This window comes from Tiliqua scincoides, chromosome 11, assembly GCF_035046505.1.
Source record: "Tiliqua scincoides isolate rTilSci1 chromosome 11, rTilSci1.hap2, whole genome shotgun sequence".
NCBI classification, from domain to species: domain Eukaryota; kingdom Metazoa; phylum Chordata; class Lepidosauria; order Squamata; family Scincidae; genus Tiliqua; species Tiliqua scincoides.
Window position 1 is genome coordinate 25,585,108 of NC_089831.1, and position 27,729 is coordinate 25,612,836.

At 45.7% G+C, this 27,729-nt stretch overlaps 1 protein-coding gene across 7 annotated transcripts in view; it reads left to right on the plus strand.

Moving 5' to 3' along the window:
• NCAM1 (neural cell adhesion molecule 1) overlaps positions 1-27,729 on the plus strand; it is a 205,021-nt gene that overhangs the window by 162,031 nt on the left and 15,261 nt on the right. For 5 of the 7 annotated variants that reach the window (XM_066639448.1, XM_066639442.1, XM_066639444.1 and 2 more), the window contains 8 exons: positions 1,728-1,878; positions 2,057-2,241; positions 2,380-2,476; positions 3,104-3,274; positions 4,091-4,222; positions 5,732-5,746; positions 18,716-18,840; positions 19,879-20,059. In XM_066639448.1, coding sequence (XP_066495545.1) covers positions 1,728-1,878; positions 2,057-2,241; positions 2,380-2,476; positions 3,104-3,274; positions 4,091-4,222; positions 5,732-5,746; positions 18,716-18,840; positions 19,879-20,059 — 1,057 coding nt within the window. Of the gene's footprint in view, positions 1-1,727; positions 1,879-2,056; positions 2,242-2,379; positions 2,477-3,103; positions 3,275-4,090; positions 4,223-5,731; positions 5,747-9,528; positions 10,053-18,715; positions 18,841-19,878; positions 20,060-24,107; positions 27,675-27,729 lie in introns of those variants that run through there. The other 2 variants (XM_066639446.1, XM_066639447.1) reach the window with 2 other exon arrangements.

A 27,729-nucleotide genomic window follows, 5' to 3' on the forward strand; every position in this document is an offset into this window, starting at 1 on the left:
GCTGCGTTCATGTCTCTTTAGCCACCTGTGCCCGTGTCCCCTTCCCTTTTAAAGCTACCACACTGGGGCAGCAACAGCAGGAAAAGAGGGAGGGTCTGTCCAGGGTGCTGGTAGTATCCCTGGGAAGTGGCTTGTTCTGTAGTTCTTGGAAAGCTTCACTTTTCAGTGTCTGCTGTGATTTCTGACTGGTGCATGGGCTTGAAAAATAAGATGAGCTTTTTCTTCTTTTTAAGAATCTTGTTATATTTCAAGTGGATCTGTTGTGGTCAAGAGCTCCTCCATCTCTTATGTATTGACATATTGCGCTTAGAGACTTGTCACATGTGATGAACCCTTAGATCTGCCCCGTTAGAGATGTTGTCATTCAAGATAGCTCTTTGTCCTGATGCCCATCACCAATGTAGCTTGGATTTTATGGAGTGTGAGGTGGCCCCAGCCATCAGCCCCCAATCTTGGCATTCTGTCCAACCAGTGAAGATCTCCCTGTCCTCCTTCCTGACTCAACTTCCTTTTGCATCTGCTGCCAGTGCCGCTGAGGTGGCCCAAAGCTGGGCCTTCAGTAGACTGGGTTTTCTTTGTAGCTGGCGTGAGCCTAATCAGACCACGGGTGCAGCTTTTGAGGTGCCTATTGTGGGGTGCTGATTCAACTGTAAATGAAAGGAAGGGAATGAGTCAACAGGCCTCTGAAGCCTTTTCATCCTGCTTGGAGTAAACTCCTAATCCTATTTTCTGTTTTGGAGGACTGCATTTTCACTGAAATGATGAACAGAGAAGGTGCCGCAAATAAGCAGTTTCTCAGTACAGCTACTGTGTTGTTTCACTGGAGACCTCACACAGTTTGGGTCAACTTGCAGTTTTATCATTAAGGGGTTTTTTGTTGTTGAAAATATTTTTATCTTTGATAAGGTGAGTGAGTAAGGCTACAATCTGAAACACACAGGGCAGTAAATACCTTTGGAATAGAACTTCTTTCTGAGTAGAAGGCTTAGGACTACACTGGAAGTATGGGTTTAGAGCAGGGGTGCCCAAACCCCGGCCCTGGGGCCACATGCGGCCCTCGAGGCTTCTCAATGCGGCCCTCAGGGAGCCCCCAGTTTCCAATGAGCCTCTGGCCCTCCGGAGATCTGCTGGAGCCCGCACTGGCCCGACGCAACTGCTCTCAGCATGAGGACGACAGTTTGACCTCTCACGTGAGCTGTGGGATGAGGTCTCCCTCTACTGCTTGCTGTTTCATGTCTGTGATGCAGCAGAGACAGCAAAGGAAAGGTCAACCTTGCTTTGTGCAAGGCCTTTTATAGGCCTTGAGCTATTGCAAGACCCTCATTCATTCATATAAGTTCATCTTTAATATATTCATTTATGTAAACTTATGCAAATTTATTCAAATTTTAAATGTAAATTAATTCTTTTTTTCCCTCCGGCCCCCGACACAGTGTCAGAGAGATGATGTGGCCCTCCAGCCAAAAACCTTGGACACCCCTGGTTTAGAGGATGGGTTTCTGGTGCCAGAAACTTATGTGGTGCAGGATTGCCTGCCTACTCCACATAAAGGCCAGCCTAATGGTTCTTCATAGTGGCCCAAGAAGAAGTCCCACATGTCTTACCAGCAGTTGCTTGTTGAGACGTCCTTGTTGGCCTGCTAGCAGTGGTGCCTTTCTCTTTCTTTTTGCTTGGGCCGTCATCCATTTATAGCCCACCTTCTAATGTCTTCCTTCTTTTCCTGCCAGACTCTAGATGGCCGCATTGTGGTGCGCAGCCATGCACGGGTGTCTTCTCTAACCCTGAAGGATGTTCAGTACACGGATGCTGGGGAGTACGTCTGCATAGCCAGCAACACTATTGGGCAGGATTCACAGGCCATGTACCTTGAAGTTCAGTGTAAGTGCATACAGCCTGCCTTCTTCCCTGACCCCCCACCGCAACATTTTTGGGAGTGGATCTTGGAGGAGAACAATTTTAGGGCATTAGGGGAGGCGGAAGATGTCCAAATGCATCTTTGGAAGAACACTATTGCATGCTATCGGCTGTTCTTAAAGCCATTTCCTCCTCCTCCCAGATGCCCCAAAGCTGCAAGGTCCTGTAGCTGTTTATACTTGGGAAGGCAACCGGGTAAACATCACCTGTGAAGTCTCCGCTTACCCCAGTGCCTCCATCTCCTGGTTCCGGGATGGGCAGCTACTGCCAAGCTCCAACTACAGCAATGTCAGGGTCTACAACACGCCAACTGCCAGTTACCTGGAGGTGAGACAAGACCAGAGGTTTCCTGCATAGTGAGCAGCTGGAACTTATATGGGGGATGCAGGGTCTTTCATTACAGAAAGGAGCTTTAGCATCTTCTAAGAGAGGTGCAGACCCCTCTGATCCATTGGTCCCTTGCAGGTGATGCCAGACTCGGAGAATGATTTTGGGAATTACAACTGCACGGCAGTCAACCGCATTGGCCAGGAGTCTTTTGAGTTCATCCTCGTACAAGCAGGTGAGTCATTCGTTGTTGCATTTTTATAATGTTTCTCTTTTGTCATGCTGTGTGAACTTTCTTGGAGCTTAAAGGCAGGCTCTTTCTTTCTGTCTTTCTGTCTTTCTGTCTTTCGAAAATGAAGTGATGTGGGTCTGCACCACAGGGAGAAGCCCAGATTTGAGCCAGATTTGACTTGAAGGGTGGGGTTTGTCCCTAGCAAATCCGGTGTTTGGGTGGTTCTGTCTTACATTTCTGAACCAGCAATTCAGTGGATGTACAGAGCATGGTTTAGTAGATATTACTAGGATGTGTGGGTGAAAAGGTCTCTGAACCAGAACCAAATTAGGGTATGGGAATAAATGGGGTTCTCAAACTGCCTGACCTCTTGCAGTTGCTGTTTTGCATCAGTTAGGGGATATTGGGCATCTGTGGGGAGGGGATAGTGATGGCAGCGGACTCCAACCCCATGACCTCACTTTGAGAGTACATGAAGCAGAGTTGGAGCCTGCTCCCAGAATGACTTCATGTGTGTTGGATCCTAATGAACCCCTGAAATTTGTAACTTTGGCTTCGCTCTCATTGCATCCAGATTTTGAGGTATCCCTTCTGGTTCAGCGTTTTGTTTCCCATTCCCTTATCCTTCAGATACACCTTCTGCACCTTCCATCGAGAGGGTGGAGCCCTACTCCAGCACAGCCCATGTGGAGTTTGATGAACCAGAGGCCACTGGTGGAGTGCCCATCCTCCGGTACAAGGCTGAGTGGCGAGCGATGGGTGAGGAAGACTGGCACGCGAGGATGTACGATGCCAAGGAAGGTAAGCCATCAAGAATGCCCTTCCCAGAAGAGAGCAGTGAGAAGGAAGCCTGACTTGCTATCAGGGAGCCAGTCCTGCTACTCAGAACTTTGATATGTGAAACCAGGCTTCTCATCAGGCTCAGAAGTGTCATTTGTTGCTGGGTTGGATTTGCGTTTCCTCTAAAAATGAATAAAAACACTATACTTTACAAGTGCATACAGAACCTCAGTGGCAGAGGACTATTCTGCATGGGGCCACGTGGCTTGGTTCCATGTCACCTGACGCATCCTCCTCCATTTGAGTCTGCCAGTAGTCTTGGGTCAATGAAAAATGGGGTATTTATATACTTGCACTGGTATTACATCCCTGAACTTGCTCTAACTTCTGGTGTGTGCCTCAAAAGTAAGATGCTGAAATGAAGTAAAAAGAGTATTAACAAGCTCTTGCTCCTGTCTCGTGGTCTGTCCACTACCCCAGCAGGGAGAATGGGCCACTCCAAACAGCGTTTGGAGGCTCAGCACTGCTGAAAGAGGTCCAGCACTATAAAACTGCATGCTGGGAAAAACCCTCGCACTCGCCCTTGCCCTCTTCTCACTGTTTGTGAGGTGTTTTGGCCCTCCAGACCCTGAAGTATTGATGGCATCAGTGGCATGCTGCGATCACAGCATGCAGGGCCAATGTGGGTCCCAGTAGTTTGAGTATCACAGACACCTGCGAACAGCCCAGTTTCTTAGGTCTGGATGGCCAGTCCCTTCTCCATGTGGGTAAGTGTTAAATGTTTCCAGGAATGTATTCAGCATTTCTTTTCTTGCTCATCTCTTCTCCCTGGAAAAGCCAACTCAGAAGGTGTCGTCACTGTAGTGGGCCTGAAACCGGAGACGACATACACAATCCGATTGTCTGCTATCAATGGCAAAGGTGCAGGCGAGATCAGTGCACTCTCCGAGTTCAAGACACAACCAGTTCGTAAGTAATGCTTGACTCTTCCCTTCCTCCCTGCCTTTGCAGCCATGGTCCTTTCTTTCCTCCCCCTGCCTCTCCATAGCATCCCTGCCACACATGGATGGAGCTGTGCCTCTTGCAAGTCTCACTCTGCCCTTTTTGCAAACATTTCACCAGACTTCTCTGATTCCACCAGGTTGTAATGTTAGCCCATGTGTAATATGTTCTCTCTTTCGAGGGCCTGGTTTTTTCCTCTTGCTATCAAACTCCACTCCCAGTGACTGGTTGCAGAAACAAATGTGTCATTCTTTAGGCTGATTGTGTGGGTTTGTTTTTTTTAACTAGCCCTCACTCCTGTATCCCTATTTGGCAAAAAGCAAAAGGGGGGTGCAGAGCACAGCCCAGATTCATCATTGGGAAGATGTAAGATGGTAGGAGGATGAAAGAAAAGTGCTTTTGCCCAGGTCCTGCCTGTTATGACATCAAGTGTTTGAGATCTTTAATGTTCACATTCACTTGAGAATGTGACCTGGGTAGCACAGTGCTCTTAAATTGCCTGGATTCCTCTCCCCCAGTTGCGCCCCATATCATGGTAAATAGTCTTAGAACTATTGCTGAGCATGCATTGAAGTATGCATTAAAATCTCAGCTAGCTAGGGAAAAGATTTACTCGTATACTTCAGAGATGTGCTACAAACACTGATGGTGGCGAGTGAGTGAATTCGGTTGTGGCTCCCACTGACAACTTCCTGGCTGTTGTCAGAACACTGCAAACCCTGTCCATATATAGATGGGCGTGGAGTTAACAAGTGTAAACTAGACTGCAAGACCCTGAGTGGATGAGTGGGAAGGGGGTGGACACTGTCTAGGGAGAAGGACCTTGTGCTCATAGCTGTCCAACTTGGTTTGCAACTTTCTGCCATGTGACAGTGCAAGCTACATGAGACCAGGAGGCAGTCGTGTCACATCCCAAACAGAGGAATATAGTGTTTACCTTACAGCTAGTTGTCTCAGATCCAAGTTCTTGCCCCTTCCTGGTTCAGCTCGGGTACACAGCTCGGTTTCTCGAGTTTAGGTGGACTCCTTCCGTTTTGCTTTTGCTTTTGAGTAGGTGTTTTGTACATGTTATCCTGTTCCTGAAAATAATTAAGAACAAATTATCACCTCCTCTCCTACTTCGGTTCAGTTCCTGTCATGCCCAGAGCCTACTGGCAAAGGGTTGGGGTCCAATCACTCTCCTGCACCACCAGTTTTCCCCAGCCAGTTCTGCGAAGCTTAGACTGACCTTGTAGCTGGCTACTATGGCACTTGTTTTTCCTACACATGGACCCACTGCTCAGATAAGTGAATAGCATTTTCCCTCACACTGCTGAGAAAATCTGCAAATGTGACCCACTTCTGCTCGTTTGTTTTAAATTTCCAGCATCTTGTTCTCTCGCCTCCTTTTTTCATCTCTGTTACATCTTTTTCTTTTTTTGGGGTCTGTGTCTGTCTTTTCTTTTCATCTGTGTTCCAACCATGGGAAAACCGCAGGCACTCCGCCACCACGTAAGTGCTTCTGAATTCCTTTTCCTGGAGTGCTATTTTATCCCTAACACTGACTGTAGATCTAGCCCCCCCCTTTAAACTTAATTTCTCTCTCTCTCTTTTAAAAAAAAAATTCCTTCCTTCTTCTTGTCCTTAGAAGCAAAGTAGCAGAGAAATTGTTGCATCTCCTAATAACACTGACACTAGAGTAGCTGTGGTATTTTCCAGTTAACACTGCTGTTTGTAGAACAGTCGAGAGGCTGATGCCTCCTTCTTTCCCCTCTCCAAAGCATGCAGTGTTGTTTGTATCTGCATGGACACCTACTGCACTTGTGATATTTATCTGTGTTCCACCGCAGGGGTTGGTAACCATGTGGCCCCCAGGCTGCCTCCAGCCTGCCAAGGCTTTCTCCTGGCCCCTGCCTGCTCTGCCACCAGGTGGCAGCTCACCTATGGATCAGGTATTCCAAAGAAAATGCTTTCTTTTCTAGCAAAGGCCTCTGCAAACCCTAAAAAGCCTGGGGCCAAGGGATGTCATTTGTTGCCATCCCCAGTTCTGGGCCTGTTCTGTACTCAAGAGAGCAGAAAGTGTAACCTCAGAGTTGGCTCCTTAACAAATATGGAGAAAGGCAGGAGGCAGCAGGCTCTGATTTTGTTTTTCTGCTAACTTCACATTTTGGCATGAGCATCAGAAAGGAAGACTGGAAATGAAGAACCTTCCAAATGAAAATACCATTTTGTCCATAAGAACATAAGAAGAGCCCTGTGGGTCAGGTCAGAGGCCCCTCTGGGCCAGCCTCCTGCAGTGTTTCATAGTGGTCCACCAGCCTGTTGTTAAATCTGATGTCTAGGGTTTTAATTTGTTTTCTTTACTTTTGCTTCCAAATTTCAGCTAAAGAAACAAGGGCAGCTCAGTTTGGGGGTTGGTCCATTTTGACACATGATGTGTGAAGCTGTGCGTGAAACCGAGATCTGATGGAGTGCAGCACTGCCAGCAGAAGCTGGTGCTGCTGGGTAGGGAGGCTGAGCCACATCTGCCCTTTGCATTGCAATTCTGCTTGGTGCCCAAACCACCACAGCAAAAACCTGACTGCTGTCGAACTTCCATTAGGCTGCTGCACTCCAAAGAAGACTGTTGAACGTGATCAGGAACCTGCAGCTTTACAGGATTGAGAAGTGGTTTGTCTAGAGATTCCATGAGGCTGTCGCTCTATGGTTGAAGCTCCAGGCATGCACACTGCACAGTGTGTTTGTGGCTTTGGCATACCTTTCCTCCTGGATGCTGCTATGACCTGCCAAGATAAGGCGCAGAGCAGGGCTGCTCTCATGGCAAGTTGCAGTGACTAAGCAGTGGTGTGAATTGGCCTAGATAAGAACATCAAATTGCTAGCCCAAGCATTAAGGGTGTAAATTTCCCCACACAATTTCATGGCCAATCAGAGGGGATGGGGGGTGGCCTTTGGCTTGGGGCTCAAGCTCAGTGGCCATCAGATTAAACAGTTGTTGGCATCTGTATGTTTTATTCTGTTTTCATGTGACTTCATGTTTTATTTTTATTCTGGCAAGGGGCCTCGAGATATTGGGAAGGGCCCCAGGCCTCTCTGTATCTCTGAGTCTGCACAGTTTATGGGTGCTACATGGGTGAATTAAGAGTATTGGAAAACTCTGGGGGATGAGACCCAAGGTCCATCTATTTTTCTGTTTCCAGCAGATAACAGCCATCTGCTTCTGAGACACTTACAAGCAGGGCAACATCTCTATCACCAGCATCTGGCATTGATAGGTACACTGCACCATATATGGGAATTTCCATATAGATGTCACAGATAATTGTTGATTGCACTGGTGACAGCTAATTGTACCTTGCTGGTGTGCAGGCATCCAATTCCAGCGGTTAATGAGGCAGAGGGGGGAATGGTGGGTAACTCTTTGCTCAGTGGCTTATTGAGGGTCATTCTGGCAATAAAGTGGCCATCCATTGCAGTCATGCTACAAATAATTGAGTAATAGTAACCTGCTTTTAGCTGACTGGGCGGTGCAGAGAATGTGCCACCAATAATTGCAAGTCAGCACTGCAAAGCCTGGGAAAGAAGAACAGTATTTGATGGAGGTTCTGCAGGAAGGTTTTGCAAGGCATAACCTTTGACAGGGGTGGAGGGGGGTCAATAAGGAGCAAGACTGTTTTTGTCTGTGTTGCAGAACTCTGAGGCTGCAGTTGTGATTCTTTCTGCCTGAAAGGGTTTTTATTTTTTATTTTTAAAGAAATCTCTGCTGTCAAAACATTGCCAGATGGAAATGGGGAAGCAAATGTGCTTCATTAAGAGCTGCTGATTGCGGTTTAGAAAACGAAGCATGGCTAGAAGATGCCATGAAAACCTTTCGTCACTAAATCTTTCCTCTCCTGATTGAGCTGATAACCTTTTGAATTTAATTGCCGGAATGTTGTTTCTTAATTTTGCTGGGAGCTTGAGAGAGAGAGAGAGAAATAGATTCTGTCCCTGGAAGGCCCCAAAATAGAAGTGCTCCATTGACTGAAATGGAAGAAAATAACTTGTGTTAAAAGCATCTCAAGTTGCAACCAAATTTCCTCCTAAAGTGAAATTCAAGGAACCTTTGAAAGGCCCTGCCAACAGTCTTGTGTAGTAGGCTTGGTAGTATTTTTATCCTCATATTGCAGGGAAGAGTGGGGGGCGGTGGAATGAGATGAAGAGCCTGTGGCTACCTAAAACCATTTAGGGGGGTTCTGGGTGAGATAAGACTCAGGGAATTTCCTATTCGCTCTCGTGAACACTTTGTTACCTCCTTTCTCTCCTCCCAGAATGGCCCAGTGTCACTCAGGCATGTGAAGAATTCTCCTCTCAGCTTTCCAGAAGTCGTCTCTGCTCTGGCTGAGAGAGAGTGATCACAGAGGCCTAACCTGTTAATGTTCACATGGCCAGACTATAGTGAGCCATGGTAATGCTTTCAAAGAAGCTCTTATTCTGTCTGTCCTGCTCCTCCATGCAGTAGCTTTCCTGCCCTTGCTGAGAGAGATGTTCAAGTTTTTGTGGAACCAAAATGCTTCCCTCCATTTTGCCACCCTGTTCACATGTTACAAAGTGGGGGGCAGGGGATTTCAATTAGTTTGAGGGGCAGGGCTATAAATAGGACAATGTGTGCAGCCAACTTGCTGATGACGGGTGGTGGCACTTGCAGTGGTCCGTCTTGGGTTCTCCATCAGGCTCCAGGTTTAGGACAACATGCCTGGCTGCACTTTGCACCCTGGTGAGTAAAGGAAAGTGGTGCCCATCAGCAACCAGGACTTGCTTCCACCTCCAAGACTATGCAATAGTTGGGGAAAAAGTTGGGCAAAGCCTCTTCCTCCTCTTGCCCCCCGCTCCAGATTTGAGCCAAAGAAAGTCTGAAAAGAATGTCTGGCTCATCCCTAAGTAAAATACTTGATAGGGTTTATTAACCTGAAGTAACTTGACTTGGAGATGGCCATAGATGTGCCACAGCTGTGTTTAGAAGAAAACAGATAATAAACCTGACCAGGAGCTGATCCAAGAAGACTGCAGACACTGGAATAAAGCTCCTGCAAGTCCTTCTCAGGGGCAGAGTCTCCTGTTTCCCATCCCACGGGTGGAATGCCAGTGGACTCTGTACCGTCTTAGGAATTGTCTAATCTCTTTCCAGTTCAGAAAGTGAGTTCCCTTGCAGCCTTTTGGGCTCCTCCTGAGCTTCTGTCTTTTATTTTCCTTCATGATTTATCTTCCCACCAGCCGTCACCTTTACTGTCCTATCTACCTTTCATGTTTTCATAGCAACCCAACATCCTACCGAATCCAAAATTACAGAGCCAGCCCGTGAGTAGCAGGCAAGCCCTCCCTCTGCCTGCTCCTTCCCTCTGATACAGCATTTCAATCCCCTACCCATGCCCTGCACTCTACTTTCAAGCCTGTGTGCTGTCAGGTGCAGTGTTCAGATTGGGACAGTTAATGTGTTGTGCCTCACAGTGTGGTGGTCCCCTTTGAGCATGACTGGACATGAGTGAAGAAGGGCCTTGTCTCCCCCACCCCCTGCATGATTCCTTCCCTGGGCTTGGTTTGCAAAGTGGAGATGCCTGGACTGCTTTTTTCCTCTTATGACCGAGTACTGATAGAGATTAACAACTACTGCACTGGAATTTTTGTCAATTCATTCCTCAGCTGAGAGCTTTTGGCTCAAGGTTTGGGGGGGGGCAAAACACTCCCTTTGAACTTGCTGTGTTCCACTTTTCCCACTTGTTTCACAGCAGCGATTATGCTTTTGGCAGCCATGGGCTGGCCTTTGCAATCACAATTTTTGTTCCCAGAATCTCCAAAGTGGAGTTTCATTCATAGTTCTGTAAAAAACTACCGCAGTGTCCCGTCCCCCCCCCCAATTTTGCCATCTGTAGTTTGGCAGCAAATATGGGGGCGCATTTTGAAACGGCACCATTTGAGAAGTTTGTATTTTTTGCTTTCCAAGATGGCTAGTGGTGCTGTCATAAAACAAGCAGTCAGAAAGAGTGCAATAAAAATATCCAACCTTTCAAAAACATTCAGCAGTACAACGAACTGCACACTTGTTTACCCAAGGGAATAGAACTGGTGGCACACTGTCCCAAAAGGGGCCACTCAGGCTCCTCCAGGCAAAGACTTTCAGACCCTGAGTGCCACAAGAGAGAGAACCTTGCCAGTTCCACAGACACCCACAAATGGCATTCTGCTAATGGCGACTCGGAACAGGTTGCTTCATTCTCAAATGGGCACCTTCTGAAGTCTCTGGCATGTGGAATCTCGTTCCTGAGGACAGACCTAGGGTTTCGTGTGACTCACTGTGGAACAATCCTTGGTTTTCTTAACACAGGTGTCCCCTGTCCCAAGATTTCTCTGTGCGTACCTCTGGTTGAAGCATAGAACACAGCAGATTTTGCTTGCAATCAATCCGAGTGTCCTGAAATTAGGATATGAAAGCCTGCCCAGAGTGCCTTTTTTCCCTGGCAACGAGGGAGTGTTGCTCTGTTGCCAGAGCGCTCTGTCAGCTAGTATATCGCTATGTGCAATGTCTTGTTATCTGCTTTGAGAGCAATCATATCTGCCATGACACCCTATTCAGAATTCCAATTTCTCCATGCAGTTGGTGGTTCCATATTGCACTGAGGGCTCAGCCTTCTTGTAATGGATTTCTCTGCTTTTCATTTTTCCCCCTCTAGTGCAGGGTAAATTCATATCTCTTGCAAACACAGGTTAGTCCTTCCCACTGGGAAGTGGAGGAAGAAGGTGCAGTAGGAAGCAGCCTTTCCATATAGGAAAACAAAACATGGCCGCACAGGTCCCAGTCAGTGGTGCGCCTTGCATCTTGAGCACATTTAAGACGCAGTCCTTAAGTGAAGCACTGTGCATGGATTTCTGTGGGACTCGGGTCCATGTGAATATGCTAGTAATCTGTGCCTGTTCACTCAGTGGCACCATCATGACATTTTGGTGACATTCTTTCACTTATGGCCCTTTTCTGCTGCATCTCAATGGAACTTAAGCCATTTCTGTCCAACGTTGCATATATGCAACAGGATCACATTTGTACATCTGTGGACTGGGCAGAAATGGGTTAAATTCCTTCCCATCTACATTTGGTATTGAGACCAGAAATTGGAACATCTTGAGTACAGAGTGCTCCCAGACTCTTATTCCTGAAGTTCTGGTCTGGACTTGGCTCTAGGCTCTGCTGTTTGGGGCACAAAGGGAGCAACATCAGGCTACCATTTTACTGCCCCTTTCATTTCATTACGACTTGGTTTGTTGTAAAAGTGGCAGTGATTTTCTTGCTAGCTATTGTTTCCCCCAGAATGCATTCCTGAGTGATTCTGTATCGTCCTATAACATTCTAGCAGGTGTTCTAGGAAAAAAAGGTCCTCAACTATCAAAGATTGGCAGTTGTCATTTTTCCCCTGGATTCCTAAAAAATTTAGTATGACACTATATCATGATATAGCATCACTTGAGGGGGGAAGGGTTGGTGAGGAGAGAATGGTGCCAAGGGAGTGCTATACTGCCAGCACTAAGTTCATCCCACCTTCTCAAAAATTTCTGGAACTCCCCCCCCCCATTTCACCAGTGACATAGAGAAGAAGGGTCATGCTACCAAATTCCCTCATTTGAGCCCACTGCTACATATATCCTGCAGCCAAGAGATCCCCAGCAAAGAGCTTAAAAGGATCTGGAATCTCAAGACCTCATTGGAGCACACTGGATGCTTGCCTGTGCGATGAAGCCAGCTCTTAGGCATTGTAGACCCTCAGGACACATCAGCTCAGGATTTAAAGCCCCTTTAGACCTGGCGCTGAAAAGGCCTTGACTGATTTGAAAGGTGTTTTGGGAGAGGAAGAGGAGGGCCGCCCATTTCCTGATCTATGTGATTTTTTTCTTTTCTTTAGCTCACCTATTATTTCACAGAGAATGGGGAAAACAGTGAATTCTCTAGTTAGATAATACCAAATCAGTATGACCGTGCATACCTCCTTATCTTGAGTCACAACGCATAATGTCTTACCAAGTGAGAGCACATCAAATCGCTTCTCCATTCCTACATTTCCGTTTCCATTTAGCCTGCTTGAATGCTTGCGTTATGCAAGCTGCATGGAGCAGAAATGGCATTTATGCCTTTTACAGCCTCTTCCTCCCACCCACCACCTTCTTCTTTTTTAGTGTCTTCAAAGTATAAATATGAATCGGGCCTGGGTCTAGTTAAGAGGCAATGAATTGGGGTGAAAATACCCGTAAGTCCTGGGTGTGCAGATCAGAACACAAACTTGTTTCTTCTCCCCTTGTCTAGTAATTTTTACTGAAACAACTTGGTTCACTTGGTATCTGGGCTTGCCCAGATATTTGCGGGTCAGTCTCACATAGTTAAACTCGCATTGTCTCCCCTCCGGCTATGGAATGCCTTCCCACTTGTAGACTTGCCATATCCAGGTCTGATAACTTTTGGATAAGTTTTGTAGGGTCTAGCTATTTTCCCTGGCCTTTGAATTTTAGGTTGCATGGGTGCAGCGAGGGGGAGGCAGCAAATAAACTTCAGCATGGGACACAAATGCTTGCAGGACTGTTTCACTGCTCAGCTGGCTTGGAAGTCAACCGGAGTAAGTTGATTGTTTGAGTTGCCCATGCCACAAAAACTCTTTGGGGGACAGAAACTATCAAGGCCTAACTAAGACTTCTTGGCACAGATGCATTGTGCTAGGTGCTGTGACTCTTTACCTCATGGTATGTAAACCACTTCCCCTACTTCTCCTCACCTGCCTGCTCTCTGGATTAAACAGGACAAGGAAAACTGAGTGGCATGGCCTTGGTCTCTCGACAGAATCACTCAGCCCTGCATCCTGGGCCAATTTGGCCATTGAACTTAACCCTTGACCAGTTCGTGCCAGAGTCCTGAATCTTGTCTGAGCACATGGTGTTTCTAAGCAACCTGTATTTACCTTGGAACTTGGACTGCTGCATCCATTCTTAGGTGAAAATGAGAGTAATACATTGCATTTTTCCTCTCCTTCCTAGGAAGATGCTGGGGTGGGGTTTTTATGTTTTGCTTTGCTTTTCTGCCCCTACAGAGAGCAGCATTCATCCATAGGAAACAGCAAGATCCATTAGTAATAACTTCTGGAGGCAAAGCTGTGTTTCTGCAGCCCTCCTTTGGGTGGGCAAGCTGTTCCTAAATAACATGCCTGGCCTTGCTGCTTTGCATTTGTTTCTCTTTCGCAGTGTTGCAGATGCCATCAGTTGTCTGTTCAATTTCTAGGGGGCCTTCTCTTGTCTCAGTAATGTTTTTTCCCTTGGTGCGGGTTTAATTGATATGCAGCCACACAGTTCTTCCTTACCAGCCATCCAGCCCTCTTGCAGTGGTCACTTGGTCCTTTCTCTTCTTGAATAACCTTCTTCTGTTTGCAGGCTGCTGTATTTCGTTGTGTTTTGTTTTTTGACTGTCTCATCTCCCCTCCCCCCCCGTGTTTCTCCCTTTATAGAGTGGCTAATTTAATTTTGTTCAGATTTTAATTTTTAAATCTGTGAATGTTGTTGATTCTTTTTGCCCATTGTTTACATCAGTTTTTAAATTTTTTTGTATTTTTCATGTGACCTCCACTTTCCTTTCAACCAAATCATGTGCGTGCGTATCATGTGACTTTGTCATGTGGCTTGCATGGTGCTGCTGATGTCGTCCACGCTGGTGAACAGAAGGTAAAATTTAAAACAAAAAACAAAAAGCACAACTTTGTTCTGATTGGTTGATTTGTGCACAGGACAAAAAACAAACCCAAACAACCCACATACTTTCCAGTCAGGAGCTAGAAACTTCCAAATTTTCATCACGTGAAAATTTCCTTCTATAACTTTTGGAGTTTCTTTAGATCTTTGTTCAGCACTTCCTATATGCATGCAAAAGCAACTAAAATCCATCACTTACCCCTTACTGAGCTGGCAAAAGAGCATGTCACTCTGAGACTGGGGAGGAAGGGGGCAAATGGTTTGCTTCCATTGATGCTGAGAGCCTCGTTCCACATTGTCTTTTAGGTGCATCCTGTGTGAATTGGTTCTTGAGTGACCACCCAATCCATCTCTTGAGGGCAGAGAAGAGATTTTGGAGGCTAATTGAGCACGGTCTTGTCCGTTGTGCAGCTCTTGGTCCACTTGTTGCCAACTTACTGGTCTATCCTGACCTACTCTTGATGTGTGAGGCCTTGCACAGTGCAGTTGTCTTACCCTGAGTCACTGTACTGACATAACCGGACAAGGCAGCTCAATGTCGCACAGCGCAGCACTAGATCTTCTGCTTGAAAAAACTCCAGCTTCATAACTCATCACCTTCCCACCAGTACAGTACTTCCCCATGCCTTCCCCAGAAACCAATGATGTGAAGCTGAGGCATAGGCATAGTGTTCTGATGGTACAATAGGCAGGTTTCCATCAGTGTGCAAAAGCAAAGAGATGTAGACCTCCATGTAAGGATGCCAGTTTAAGCAGGAACAATGTATTGAACAAAACATCCAATTTCCCCAACAGATCCAAGGAGTCTTCAACTGAATCTTTTCTCGCCCTTATATAATTATACTGCAGGATTCCATTGTCAGAGCTAAGTCTCTCCAAGTAGTAAGCTCCAGGTTGTCAGACTGGCTGTTAGTTTAAGTGGGTCCAAAACGTAGTACATAGTCCAAAACAGGCAGAATTGTTGGTCAGCCCTGGAGGATCAAGAAGGTTAGAGGTAGGCACAGAGCCAAGTAGAGGTCTGTAAGTACAAGAATTACACAGATAGAAGGCAAGATATATTTTGATGCAGATGTTGCATGTAGACATTGGCAAAGCAAAGCCACAGACCCTCAACCCAGCACATCATCATTCATGCAGTGGGAATAAAGCCATGGGCACTGATGTTTTCTGGGCGCTGCTTGCCTCAATAGCTATTGCAGCCAGAAAGAGACTTTTAAACTTGTATTAAAGTCCTAACCCCATTACAATTACATCTGATGGTTTCTCCAAAATCTGGAAGCAAATGATTTGACCCTGGCAATGTAAGGGATTGTGTTCGCCATCCAATTTAGAGTCCTTTGGCTCAAAGAAGAAAGGGTTTCCTAGAGCCAGTCTTCCGGTCTCACTTTAACACTCCATGGGCACCATTCAAAGGGGGGGATGACCCTGCATTTTTGCTTCCCAGCAGAGAGAGGGGTTGTTTGTTTGAGAAACCCACAAAAGTTGTGAAGCACTGAAGCCCATTTTCCTATCACGTAGTGCTTGTTTCTCCCTGTAGTAAGGGAAGCATTCAGGCAGGGATTTACCAGGAAACTAACACCAGTAATGTGGCTGCATGCATGGAATCATACCACTGGCCTGTTCTCCCTCTCCTTCCACAGATGTTTGGGCGACATCCACCTGGAACTAACACCCTGCTGTCTTGATTTTGCACATTTGTTGATTATTATTTTTGTGATCCATCTCATTTCTTCATGCATTATTTGAACCTCTCTCCTCGCTCATTCTCTTTCTGCCTCATGAATTTATCTGCTTGTGATGGCTTATAGTTGTGGCAAATGTTTTGTCACAATTTTGCAACCATTTACACAGTGACTGAGGGAGAAATTGAAGCTGCTGAGCATTCTCAGTGGTGATAGCTTAGGGAGCTATGTGGCAGCACATGAGGCGAGATGGTGGCTCACCAAGGCACATAGGACTTTTTGGGCATGTAGCTTTCAAAACCTGCTTTATCCCTATCTGCATAACACCCAGCAAGGATGGGCAGAAGGAAGAACTGGATTTTTCAGTAAGTTGGCCAGAGATTTTGACTCCCAGTGCATTTACAAGCAAAGCTGCAAGGAAAGCAGATTTTCCTGCCATGGGTGGCTTTGCATAAATGGTGTCTCTCAGCCTTGATATACTTGCCCAAAACATAGGAGGCTGTTAATGGCCCGCCCTTTAGTAATGCCAGTCACAGGTAAAGTTTTTTGTGTTGAAATCCCTTATCTGTAATAATTCAGATGTGTGTTTATTCAGATGCAGCTTATTCTGATATGCTGGCTAATCCGATACAGTCAGTAGTTGCCATCAGGTGGCGTCAGGCTCCACCCTTAGCCACTGTTTTATGCCTAGCTCCAGTTGGTGGTGGATGCTAATGAAAAGGAAAGTAGGTCCCGCAAGCCAGAAATCACACAGACAGTGCAATGAAAATAGAAATAATATGTAAATGCATTTCATTCCCAGTCTCCCAAACTGCTAGAATTCTTTGGACTCCAGCCGACCTGGCTGGGGGGAAGCCTGTGGCATAGGTTCTCTTTTATTCTTTCTCTCTATGTCTGTATTAGAAGTGAAGTTGACTGCCCATCAGCAGAGTATATTTTCCCCTCCTCGGTGAATAACCACCACAAACCACTCTCCTGCTGCAAAGCACAAGGTTTATTAGAAGGTGGAAGCCCCTGGATTGGCCTGTCGTTCTGTAGTGGGGTTTCTGATTAGGTTTGCAAACTCACAGCCGTCTCAAGGGCACTGTGTAAATGGAATACATTCTCCACTCCTTCTCTGCTTCTGAGCTTCTTTTCCCTCTAGGTTTCATGTGCATGCTTTGAGCATGATTTTTGTGAACATTAAAAAAAAAAAATAACAGACTTCTTTTTCTCCTCAGCTACTGAGGATTAATAGGTGATCCGGAGAGAATATGCATACTAATGCACTAAGCATACAGTACTGTCTTTCTTTTTGTGGACACATTATGTACTAATCCATGTGCGTGGATCATTATGATTTCCCTTCCACAGCTTGGTTGCAAAGCACCCATAAGAACACAGAGTGGAAGACAGAAACCTCTGTTCTGCGTCCTTTGCAATGTAGTGGTTCTGCTCAAGATATTTTACTGGAGTTTCTGTAAACCTGGGTTGCAAGATTCAGACTGCAAGCTGTCTTCAAGACTAGGACTTCTTTGTGGGGGTCAGGGCTGTTTTCTGCCCAGGTCAACAATGGAATGCCCTTTACTGTGAACCACTTCTTGCATACAGTGGGTCCTCTTTATCCATGGATTCAGAAACCTGTGAATTTAACCCACCGTGGATTCCAGGACTGGAGGACCCACAGAGAACATCTGGACATGACCGGAAGTGCCTTCTGGCCTCTGAGAGGCACTTCTGGATTGTCGAGAAACTAGAAGTGCCTCTCAGAACAAAGCCTCCAAAGTTGCAAAACATGAAATTTTCAAAAGGTTTCCTCAATTTTGGCCACTAATGTAATCTGTGCTGTTATGAGCCTTCCCCTGCAGGTACTGTAACAATTGTTTTCAGCTGCAGTGAGAAATGTAGAATGGAGAGCATCCCCAGCAGCAATCCAGCAGTGTCCAGTCTAATTTGACTGCAGAGTTGGTGCCTGCCACATGCTTGCTAGTTGGTTAGTTAAGGCTGTTTTTCTACTTGCATTGAGACAGACCTGAAAACCAGAGAAATTGACCTTCATGAGAACTCAACGCAGCACATGTTGATCTACCTCAGGGCTGCTTAATTCATGGATGCCTTTTGAACAAGCCAAGTGTCTGGCCTTCTGTTGGAAACGGTGCTATGCTAGACAAACCCTGACTTTAATCGCACAGGGATCTTCTTCATTCTTGAGCTACAGGAGAGTGCCAGGGAATGAAGGTTTGCAGAGGACTTTCATTGTTAGCTCAACAGCATTTAGGAGGTGCCCAAAATGGTTGGGCATGTCAAGTGAATCAGGAATCGGATGGGAATGTTACTGCCCACACAAAGTCCCAGTGTCCATACAGAGCCCTGCAAGCCCCATTGAAATGAAGGTGTAGCTTACACTGGTGATCTTCTGCGGAGGGATTGTTTCCCCCAAAAACTTGCAGCTAGAACCCTGGCTTGGCAACACCTGTTTAAAAAAAAAAAAATTCCAGAATGACTTGGGACATGTTACAGTTGGGGCTATGAATAATAAAATAAACAAGGGGATATACATCCCATAATAGATACCTATTTGCTGGTTTATTTTGATAGCTATCATCAGTTTTCCATTATTCCTGACAACCCTTCCTAATGCAATGAAACCTGGCACACTTTCTTAAAAGCACCAGAACTTTAATCATGGCAGCCCTTGCTGGCACCTCTGCTAGTCAAATATTTCTGAACAGAAAAGTGAAGGGGTTACATGTTTTCACACATGAACACCCTGTCAGACAATCGACAATGCTTGCTAATGGTCGTTTTGATCCAAAATGCTCCAATGTTGCAAGACGTTGTTATCCATTTTAAACATGTAGGAATTACTCAGGTGGTGGATTGGAGGATGTGGGGCAACTCAGTAGTTGTTCTGTATTACCTAACAGAAAACAAATGTTTCTATATCACTAAAGTTGCTGGAGTGTGGCAATGGCAGGTTCTGGTGTACACCATTCATTGATTGCACTGATTGTTTCCTCCTGGGAATGCAAGCCAAACGATCAGTGTACATTGTTTCTCCCTTGCAGGTGAACCCAGCGCACCAAAGCTAGAAGGCCAAATGGGAGAAGACGGCAACTCCATGAAAGTGCACCTCATCAAGCAAGATGACGGAGGCTCACCCATCCGGCATTACCTCATCAGATACAGAGTTGTAAGTGACACAGCATCTATTGAGCTAGCCCTGGCTGTCATTTTCACACTCATTTTTAAGGGTTTTCACCCTAGTCAAGAAATCTTTATCTGTCATTTTTGTGGGATCTAGTTGTTTTACTCTTTCAGTTAGAGTGACATAAATTTGGAAAAGAGGTAAAGCACTAGATCTGAAACCAAAAACATACCCTGTTCTTAGCTCACATACATTTTGTAGCACACATAATCTCTGAAAAAGGCTGCTTTCTGCCTTTTTAAATAGGTGCGTATTAAAACGTCTGCATTATTGATAATTTAACTAGAGGCACCTTTTTGGTCAGTTAAAAACTTCCTTTAAAAATCTCACCTCTATACCTTGTGGCCCTTTTCATTTTTAATTTTAATACTTTTCAATCAGTGATGGCTTCCTCTAATGTTAGTAAAGTGGATGTGATAAGCTCCCATCCAAAATTCTCTCCTGGAATCAACCCAGGGGAGAAACTGAAATAAACCAAAAAATCAGGAATCATTCAGCTTTTCAAAGCCAATCTGAATCAATTTCCAACATAGTGTCACCTTTGAGAAACGACACCTCCCAAGGGCTACTTAGCAAGGGAGTTTAAATGGCTGGCTGAGTGGGGTGAGCGAAGCAGTGGATATATTCTCTGCTTTCAATTAAAAATCTAAAGGAATTTAAGGGTTGTAGTGTGTATCTTGTTTTTGAGATGAACATTGTGATGTTCCTAGAGTCCTGGACTCCCGGATTCGCTCGTGTTCTGAGCCCAGAAGTAGGAGTCCTTGCTCAGTGACATGTTTAGCGAGAAGCTAAGCTTTTGAAACTTGACCGCAAGGAGCAGTTGTGACGTTGGGTCCCTTGACAAAACCCACTTTACATTATTCCTTCTCCTTCTGACTGAAAATAAATGTTTAACATGTGTGATGGAGAGGGGGGAGAAACCAATTGCCAGGATCTCCTGTAACATTACATGCACTTTTCTAAATCAAAGCTTGCTGCTCAGCTGTCCTCCCCTGCCTCTCCCCCCCCCCCACGTTTCTGCAGAAGCAGTCCTCAGACTGGAAGCCCGAGATCCGGCTCCCTTCAGGCAGTGACCATGTCATGCTTAAGTCCCTCGACTGGAATGCCGAATACGAGGTCTACGTGATTGCAGAGAACCAGCAAGGGAAATCCAAACCTGCCCATTATGCCTTCAGAACTTCAGCACAGCCAACCATCATCCCAGGTATGGCAGCCCACCAGCTTCTCACCATTGTTTTCTGCTTGAAGTTAATGCAACAGCACCACATCCCTTAATGTGCTTGAGTTTTGAAAGAAAACAATAATTAGAACACCAAAACCCGTGACAACTTGCTTGCTTACAGCCATCCTCATAACTGGTTACCCATCTGAAGCTTAATATTTTAGCTTTGTACATACCAAACATGGGAGGGCAGTCCATGGTATGTATGATCCTGCTGGTTTTGCAATGCCCCCCCCCCATGCAGAGTCCTTGAAATTGTTGTTCTTGGAAATGCATGGTGCTCTTGGAGTGAAATTCTTCCAAGTAGGCCACTGAGGCAAAGAGCAAAATCTAACACTCATGCTTTGCTTTTGCTACCTCTGATTTATCTTGCAGTGTGCTTTTCTCTTACTCACACTGACCTACAATCAGTGCAATAAGGGAACTAGAAAGTAGTAACCCTTTACGTGACCAGTACCAAAGAAACATCTCTGAAGCATGAAGCAACTCAAGAACTGTGCGCTCTGCCATGGCTCTCGCATGACTCTATCTCTCTTTCATGCTGTGTCCCAAGAGCCACAGGAAATGCAACTTCAGTAATTCCAGGGTTGCATTTTCTATATTTAAAAGAATTAGTAACCACAGAAGATCTATCACCTTATGGTGACATTCTCATGTAAACATTAATTGTATCAATCCAACCTTATTGGTATATACCATATGTCAGGAGCTATTCAGTCAGTCACCCACAAAATGCCTGTTGGCAGCAACTGAATAATAGCCTTAAAAATTTCTATACATGTGCGGTCCAGTCTGGTGCTTTAGTCCAGGGGTGTCCAAAGTTTTTGGCAGGAGGGCCACATCATCTCTCTGACACTGTGTCGGGGGCCAGGGGAAAAAAAATTAATTTACATTTAAAATTTGAATAAATTTACATAAATTACTATACTAGAGGTAGAATTTATATGAATGAATGAAGGTCTTGAAATAGCTCAAGGCCTATAAAAGGCCTTGAACAAAGCAAGGCTGGCCTTTTCTTTACTGCCGCTACTGCATCACGGATGTGAAACAGCAAACAGTGGAGGGAGCCCTCATCCCACAGATAATGCCACAGGTCAAACAGTTGCCCTCATGCTGAGAGCAGTTGTGTTGGGCTAGTGCGGGCTCCAGCAAGTTTCCGGAGGGCCAGAGGCTCATTGGAGACTGGTATCTCCCTGAGGGCCGCATTGGAAGTCCTTGAGGGCCGCAAGCGGCCCCAGGGCCAGGGTTTTGGCACCCCTGCTTTAGTCTATGAAACTCTGTGCCTGGCTGTGGATCATGTTTGTTTGTGTATCACCCTTGCATTTTTAATCCCTGAGGATGTTTCATTTTGGCTTCAGGATGTTCAGGGTAACCAACTTAGAAATCAGAGCAAATCTTGGAGAATGTGGCACTTGCCAAGAATCTAGTCAGGAAAGCAGCAGTATCAAATGTTGTGCCAAAAAGAATCATTCGATGCAAATTGAGCCTGTGTGAATTTGGCACCTTTTTCGTAATCGTCTTGTGCTTTGGTGGGTGACAGAGACCCCAGTCTTGAGGAAAGAGGTTTTAAGCAATTGCAATGGTCTCTGCATTTGCCTCTTACTCTTTGGAATTGTCTGAGGTGGGCATTTAATGCCATTTGTCTGCTAAAGTTTCACCCCACGAAGGTAAATAGGAATACAGTACTTGGTAACATATTAAAACAAAGAAATGCTCCATTTTCTCATGCCAAAGGCCCTAATGTTCCTCCCCAGTTTTCTGAAGGACACATTTTTGTGACTAGAGCTGAAACAAAATGGCTGTGTGAGGTGGCGGGGGGGGGGTGAGGTTCTCAAGCATGTGCTTGATTCAAATTTGCTTACAAAAATTTGAATTTCTGCCCTATTAATTTGATCACCTAGTTCCCAAGCGCTCCCAATTATTGTTGGAATCAGACATCTCTGGGAAAGAGGTACTAGATTTGACAGTTGAAGTTTGACATGAAGGACTTAAAGTGCCATACTCCAAATGTAAACATCCTTCAGAATCACAGTTGAAAGACAAAGGGCCAAACCCTTCCAACTTTCCAGTGCTGATACAGCTGCAGTTCAGCCCAAAGGTAAGAGAATAAACATTCTCTGATCTTGATAAGACCTCAGTGACTATCCCCCCCCCCCCACACACACACACAGGATGCAGCACATGCCCCATTGGCACTTCTGTATCAGTGCTGGAAAGTTGGATAATATTTGACCAAAAAAAGTCTGAAAAGTGTTTGGCTCACAAGTTGTTACATTTTCTTTGTTGTGAGAAATTTTCATTTTGGCTTTATTGGTGTCATGAAGCTAAGCCGTTGTAGGCCTTATACTTGGGGGGAAAGGAGGTCATGACAGTGAAAAGGATGACAGGGTGCAGAGAGCTGGCATGGTCAGTGGAGGGGCTGAAGTGTTCAGCTAAAGGAGAATGAAACATAAGAGAGCAATACTAACTCTCTTTTGCAAAGTGGATGATGTTGCAACAATTGCAAGTGTATCTAGCCCAAGGTGATGACAAACTATAGAAGGGCCAGTCCCTTCCTCAGGACTTGTTGATCTGCACTACCCCGAGTAGACTGGGGGAGAAGTCTCAAATTAATGATGGGGTAGAGTGGGAGGAATGGAAGTGCTGACAGCTGTGGGAGGGCCAGGAGTGAGTAGATTTAGGGTTGTCCAGGAAAGGGTTGGATCCAGGAGTCGTTCTTAAGCAAGGGCTTGAAAGAAAAAAGGGATGCAACGCAAATAAACCTGGTTGCTCCTTCAAGAATAAGGAGAAACAAGATTGAAGGTCCAGAACTTGAAATGAAAGAAGCTAATAGGAGTTGAGCCAGGCTGTAAAGGGATGGAGATATACTACTTCTGAAGAAGCTGTGTCCACGTTGCTGTGCCTGACTCCAAAAGAATATGTCATCCTGTGCCCGACTCTGTTGCCCTGTGCCTTTTTGTTTTGCTGGAGTCTCAAGACTTGGTTTAATGTACTCCCTGCTCAGTGGAGCTCATTTCCAGCCTGGTGGCCCTTCATCCCCCCCCTCCCAGTTGTGGCACATGCAGTTGGTTGTGTGCTGTGTCTGTCTAGCCTGCTCATAACTCTTGGTGCAGAAGTGTGAAGTGGCCCCCTCTCAGGTGCTATGAGAGGGTCTTTGGTGCAGACACAGGGCCCAACCCTATCCAGTTTTCCAGTACTGATGCTGCTATGCCTATGGGGTAGGCACTGCTTCCTGTGTTGGGGAAGCAGTCACAGAGGCCTCCTCAAAGTATGGGAACATTTATTCCCTTGCCTCTGGTCTGCATTGCGGCTGCACCGGTTCTGGAAAGTTGGATGGGATTGGGCCCGCAGGCTCTTGTTGCTTTCTGAATTTTGTGCATGTCTTGATATGGTCACTGGTGCAGGACCATGACCCAACAGGTTGTGTCCAAGGACTGTTAGAATTGCGCATGGGCAGCAGGCAAGTTGAAAACTTGAGGCGAGTGTGTCTAGGGAGGACTTGAATCAGGGTCAACCACCTTGGTCAGAAGGCTTCCTTTGAGAGTGACAGCACTCCATAGCCAAACGCTCTCATCCCCATGTGCCCCCAGCACTCCTGTGTTGCATTGTTGATCTCCATGTCATTTGCTCGCTAACTGCCCCGTCCACCCTCTCGCTGCCAACTTCCAAATTGTGCCTTTTCCATTATCATTGCTGCTGCTGCTCTATTCTTCTAACCTTTTGAACATTTTTAATTTATGCTAAGTTAAAGAGACCTTTTAAATCCTTGTTTTTTTCCTATATTTATGACATTTTTTCTTTTATCTATTTCTCTCTCTCTCTCTCTCTCTTTCTCTCTCTCTCTCTTTTTTTAAATCCCAACCCCTTTTTCCCTTGTTCCTTTCCTGTGTCTGTCGTCATACATGTCACTTTGGACCTCACTGGAAATGTCCACTTTGGCACTTGCACCAAATTTTTTTTTAAAAAAACACACCACACACATCCTGGTTTTCTGGCCCCTCCTCCTGGGACTCATTTTTGACGGCTGTAGCCACGCTGGGAAGCCCGACTGTCTCGTCTCCTTTTGTCTCATTGCTTCTCTCTGCCGCAGCTCTGCTTTTGCTCTCTTAGAAACTTTTGCAAAACAAACAACAACCGCGACAAAAGAGATTGCTTTTGAAGAACCTGGTTTTCTCACCGAGGCCCGAAAGCAAGATAGGATTCCTTATGTGAAGGATGGTGCCTGTTCATTGGGGCCCAGAAAATAAAGGGGCTGGAAATAAACTGAAGAACGCAAGAGATCATTCTTTTATCAGAAAGATTTTCTATTTTGTAATTGTGGGGGGAGATTTAAACCTGGCATTTTTACCATTTTGTGCATCCATTCCCCCTCCCCCCCTTTTTAGCAACCAAGTGTAAATGCATACTGGATTGGTTATTCCTTTCAAACTGTAGGAGACAGTATGGTGTCTAACACTGGGCCTTTTTTGCTATTTTCACACATTGCTATTTGTTTTTTTCCATGCCATTAGTGGAGCAAAAACCTTTTTTTAAAAAAAAATGATAATAAAATAATGTGACACAACATTCAGGATACAGATTTGCAGATTAAGACAGGGACCCTTTCATACTTATCTTGACATGCCCAAACTGGAGACCCCAGAGTTGATTCAGATGAACCTTTTCTCCCCAAGCATCTGTGGACGTTTTCAACTCTTGTGCATTGAGAATCCAGTGGAACGAATTCACCTTGAATGGGTTCCGTTCACGGTGGTGCTCTGCCTGTGGCGCTCTTGTTTGTTTAGTGAGCATTGTCTGCAGGTCCACAGCGCGTTTGCCTTCCAGTGGAACCCAACAAATTTGTTCCATTGCATTTCCAGTATGTGGCAATGACAGTAGCAGACCTGGTCTACACATGCAGCAGCCTGAGGTGACTGTTCTGGATATGGTAGTGTGGACTGTAATGCTTCCAGCTGAGAAGGGAAGGGGAAGCATGTCTTTTTAAAACTCCCATGTGTGGAAGAAGCTAGTGCACCAGGGAAATGGCAGATAATTGCTAGCTAGCAGATGTTTTCAGTGTGGAGGAGCATTGCCCCCACCTTCTCTTTGGGTTATAGGATCACTCTGCCTCCTCGTTCTGCTGTCTGGAAGACTACTAGACCTCAGTCATTGGGCCCTGGGAAAAGTCTGTTCAGCTGAATCTACCCCCCAGATTTATGATTCTGATCTGCCCTGCATCCCTTTGACCCAGTGGTTCTCAGGACAGATCATTTCCAGAGGATGCAAGTGCTTCTCTCAGACCCCTTTGCAAGGGTATGTTTTAATGTGGACCACAAAAAGCGTGCCAAACCCTTTGCTGCCCTCCCATTGGCACAGTGTGGCAGAAGAGCACCCTCTTTGTGTCCACTGCTGAGGCTGAAACAGGGGAGGGCTGCTCTCTTGGGCTTATCACTACCTTTCTGACTTGTTAGGGTCCCCGCTCTCTTCCAGGGGTTTTAAGGCATGCTGGGTTTTAAAGCATGCATGTTCTTCCTTGTCTTTCAGCCTGCCTACCCCAGACTGTGGTATAAGGGGGGCAACACTGTTTTGTTTTGTTTTGCTTCATTTAAAGAGATCAAGTGGCTGTATGTGTATCAGCAAAGGCAGATGGCCAGGCTCTCAGGCCAAACCTGCAGATCATTCAGCACAAGAGCAGCACACCAGCAGCCTCAAGCAAGTAGTGCAGGCCACCTGTTTGCTATCCACAATGTTAACTTTGCATAGAGAAGGCTCATGCACCTGCTCATAAATTTGTGTAAACCTGACCTTAGGGGAGGTTCCTTGTGAGTGAAGTTGAGCTATCCCCAGCACATGTGCCTGTGCTTACGCACTGCTGTCTGTGTGGCCCTGTTGGGAGCATGTACTAAACATATTAATTAGGACTGGCATAAAATAACACCCCACCTCCCCTCCCTATTTCTTCCCTCTCATTTAGGGGTAGCAAGAAACAGAGCAACTTTGGCAGGATTTCCATGGATAGGAAAGGAATTCAGAGATGGGGGCAAAGTTCTCCAGGCATTGTGGCGCTCCCTTTTCCCTGGGACTGCCATTTTCCCATAGAAACACCTTTCAGGAATGCCACAGCATGATGTAGTGTCCTGAGAACTTCTTCTTGCCACATTGGAACACTTTTGTAGTGTTGGGAAGGGGGTGAGCAGCTTTGCTGCCCTCCCCTCCCTAAATTTGGCCAAAAATCCTCCCGGATGATTTTTATGTTTTGCATATTCAGGGGTGCTTTTGTTGTGATTTGTTATTGAGACCAAGGTCTTAAATTAGATGATCCACAGGGTACTTCTGAGCCCCTGGACTCTGCAGAGCTATAAAATATTCCCCATCCCCTCCTGCAGTTATTGCATGCTGAGGTTTGCAGACACAGGCACACGCATCTTTACCAGCTAGCGTCATCTAGCATCATTCTGCAGGATATTTGGGGGGGGGGGGGAGAAGGAGAGGACATCAAGAGAAAAAGGCAAGCTGGGGAGGGCCCCTGTTTTGCATCTCAACCCCTCCCTACAAAGTCCTGCCAAAGTTCTCAGTGGAGATCCTTCAGCACATCCTTCGGGCTTTCCTCTACTAACTGCTGGATCAAACATGTCCTGGTGAAAAGCTCAAGCTAAAAGAGGAATGGTTGATGCACAGGGCCCAGCTAAGAAACAGGTAATCGGTGAAGAGAGGTCTGTGGCCTCAAATATTTTGAGCAGGTTTGAACATATTTTAACATTTGGGAAGCAGAACTCAGAGGTGCAATGTCTGTGGCTATTCAATTGGATTCCACAGTAGAATTCCTGCAGTACAGATCCACACCGGGAGCCATTTTGTCTTTAAACACTGTGCAGAAATCCCCTTCCCTAAACTGTGTCCCAGCTATGGCCTGTAGGTGCCTGTTCCAGATTATCTGCCAGTGCTTTATTATGAAGAGGGGTGGGGAGCCTTCAAGAAGCCAGTGCAATGGGATGCCATAAGAACTTCCATTTCCTGTGGCTCAGTAGAGAGTTCCAGGCTGACTCCCTCCTGCATGATTCCCTGCCGCGCACATTGGGACATTACTGGATGATGCCAAACTTGTGAGTTTGCCATGGACTAGAGGCAGTCTAAAATGGTTTTGTTTTTTTCGTGGCTGTTGGTGTTATCCAAAAATGAAAATGGATAAAAAGCCATGTTATGTTTTTATTCCAAATTAATATTTTGAACAATTTTAAAGCATTTTTGTCAGGTGTCATCGCTGTCATACAGGTGGTATATATGTGTTTTATTTCATTTCTACCGTTTTAGACTGCCCCTACTACTACATCAACCTGGCTCTGGCTTGGGGTTTCTGAGTGAAGGTTGTTTTACATGCTAGCAAACATCTCCAAACCCTACTGGAAGCAACCTCAATTATCCATGGCAGTGGTGAGAGTGGCTTGTCCAGCTCATTTGCTCAGAGCCGCCAGTGTTTATGCCGTTCTATCCTAGTGCATCCGCTATTAACACAGCAATGATGCTTAAGCATAGGAAATCTGTTACAAGACTTTTTATTATGTTTACACACTTGCATTATTAAAAAAAGAAGGAAACAAACAAAAAAGAGACCAAGCGATATGAGATTGTCTGATTTTTCTTGTGTACGTGTGTCCTGCTTTTCTGTGGAAGGT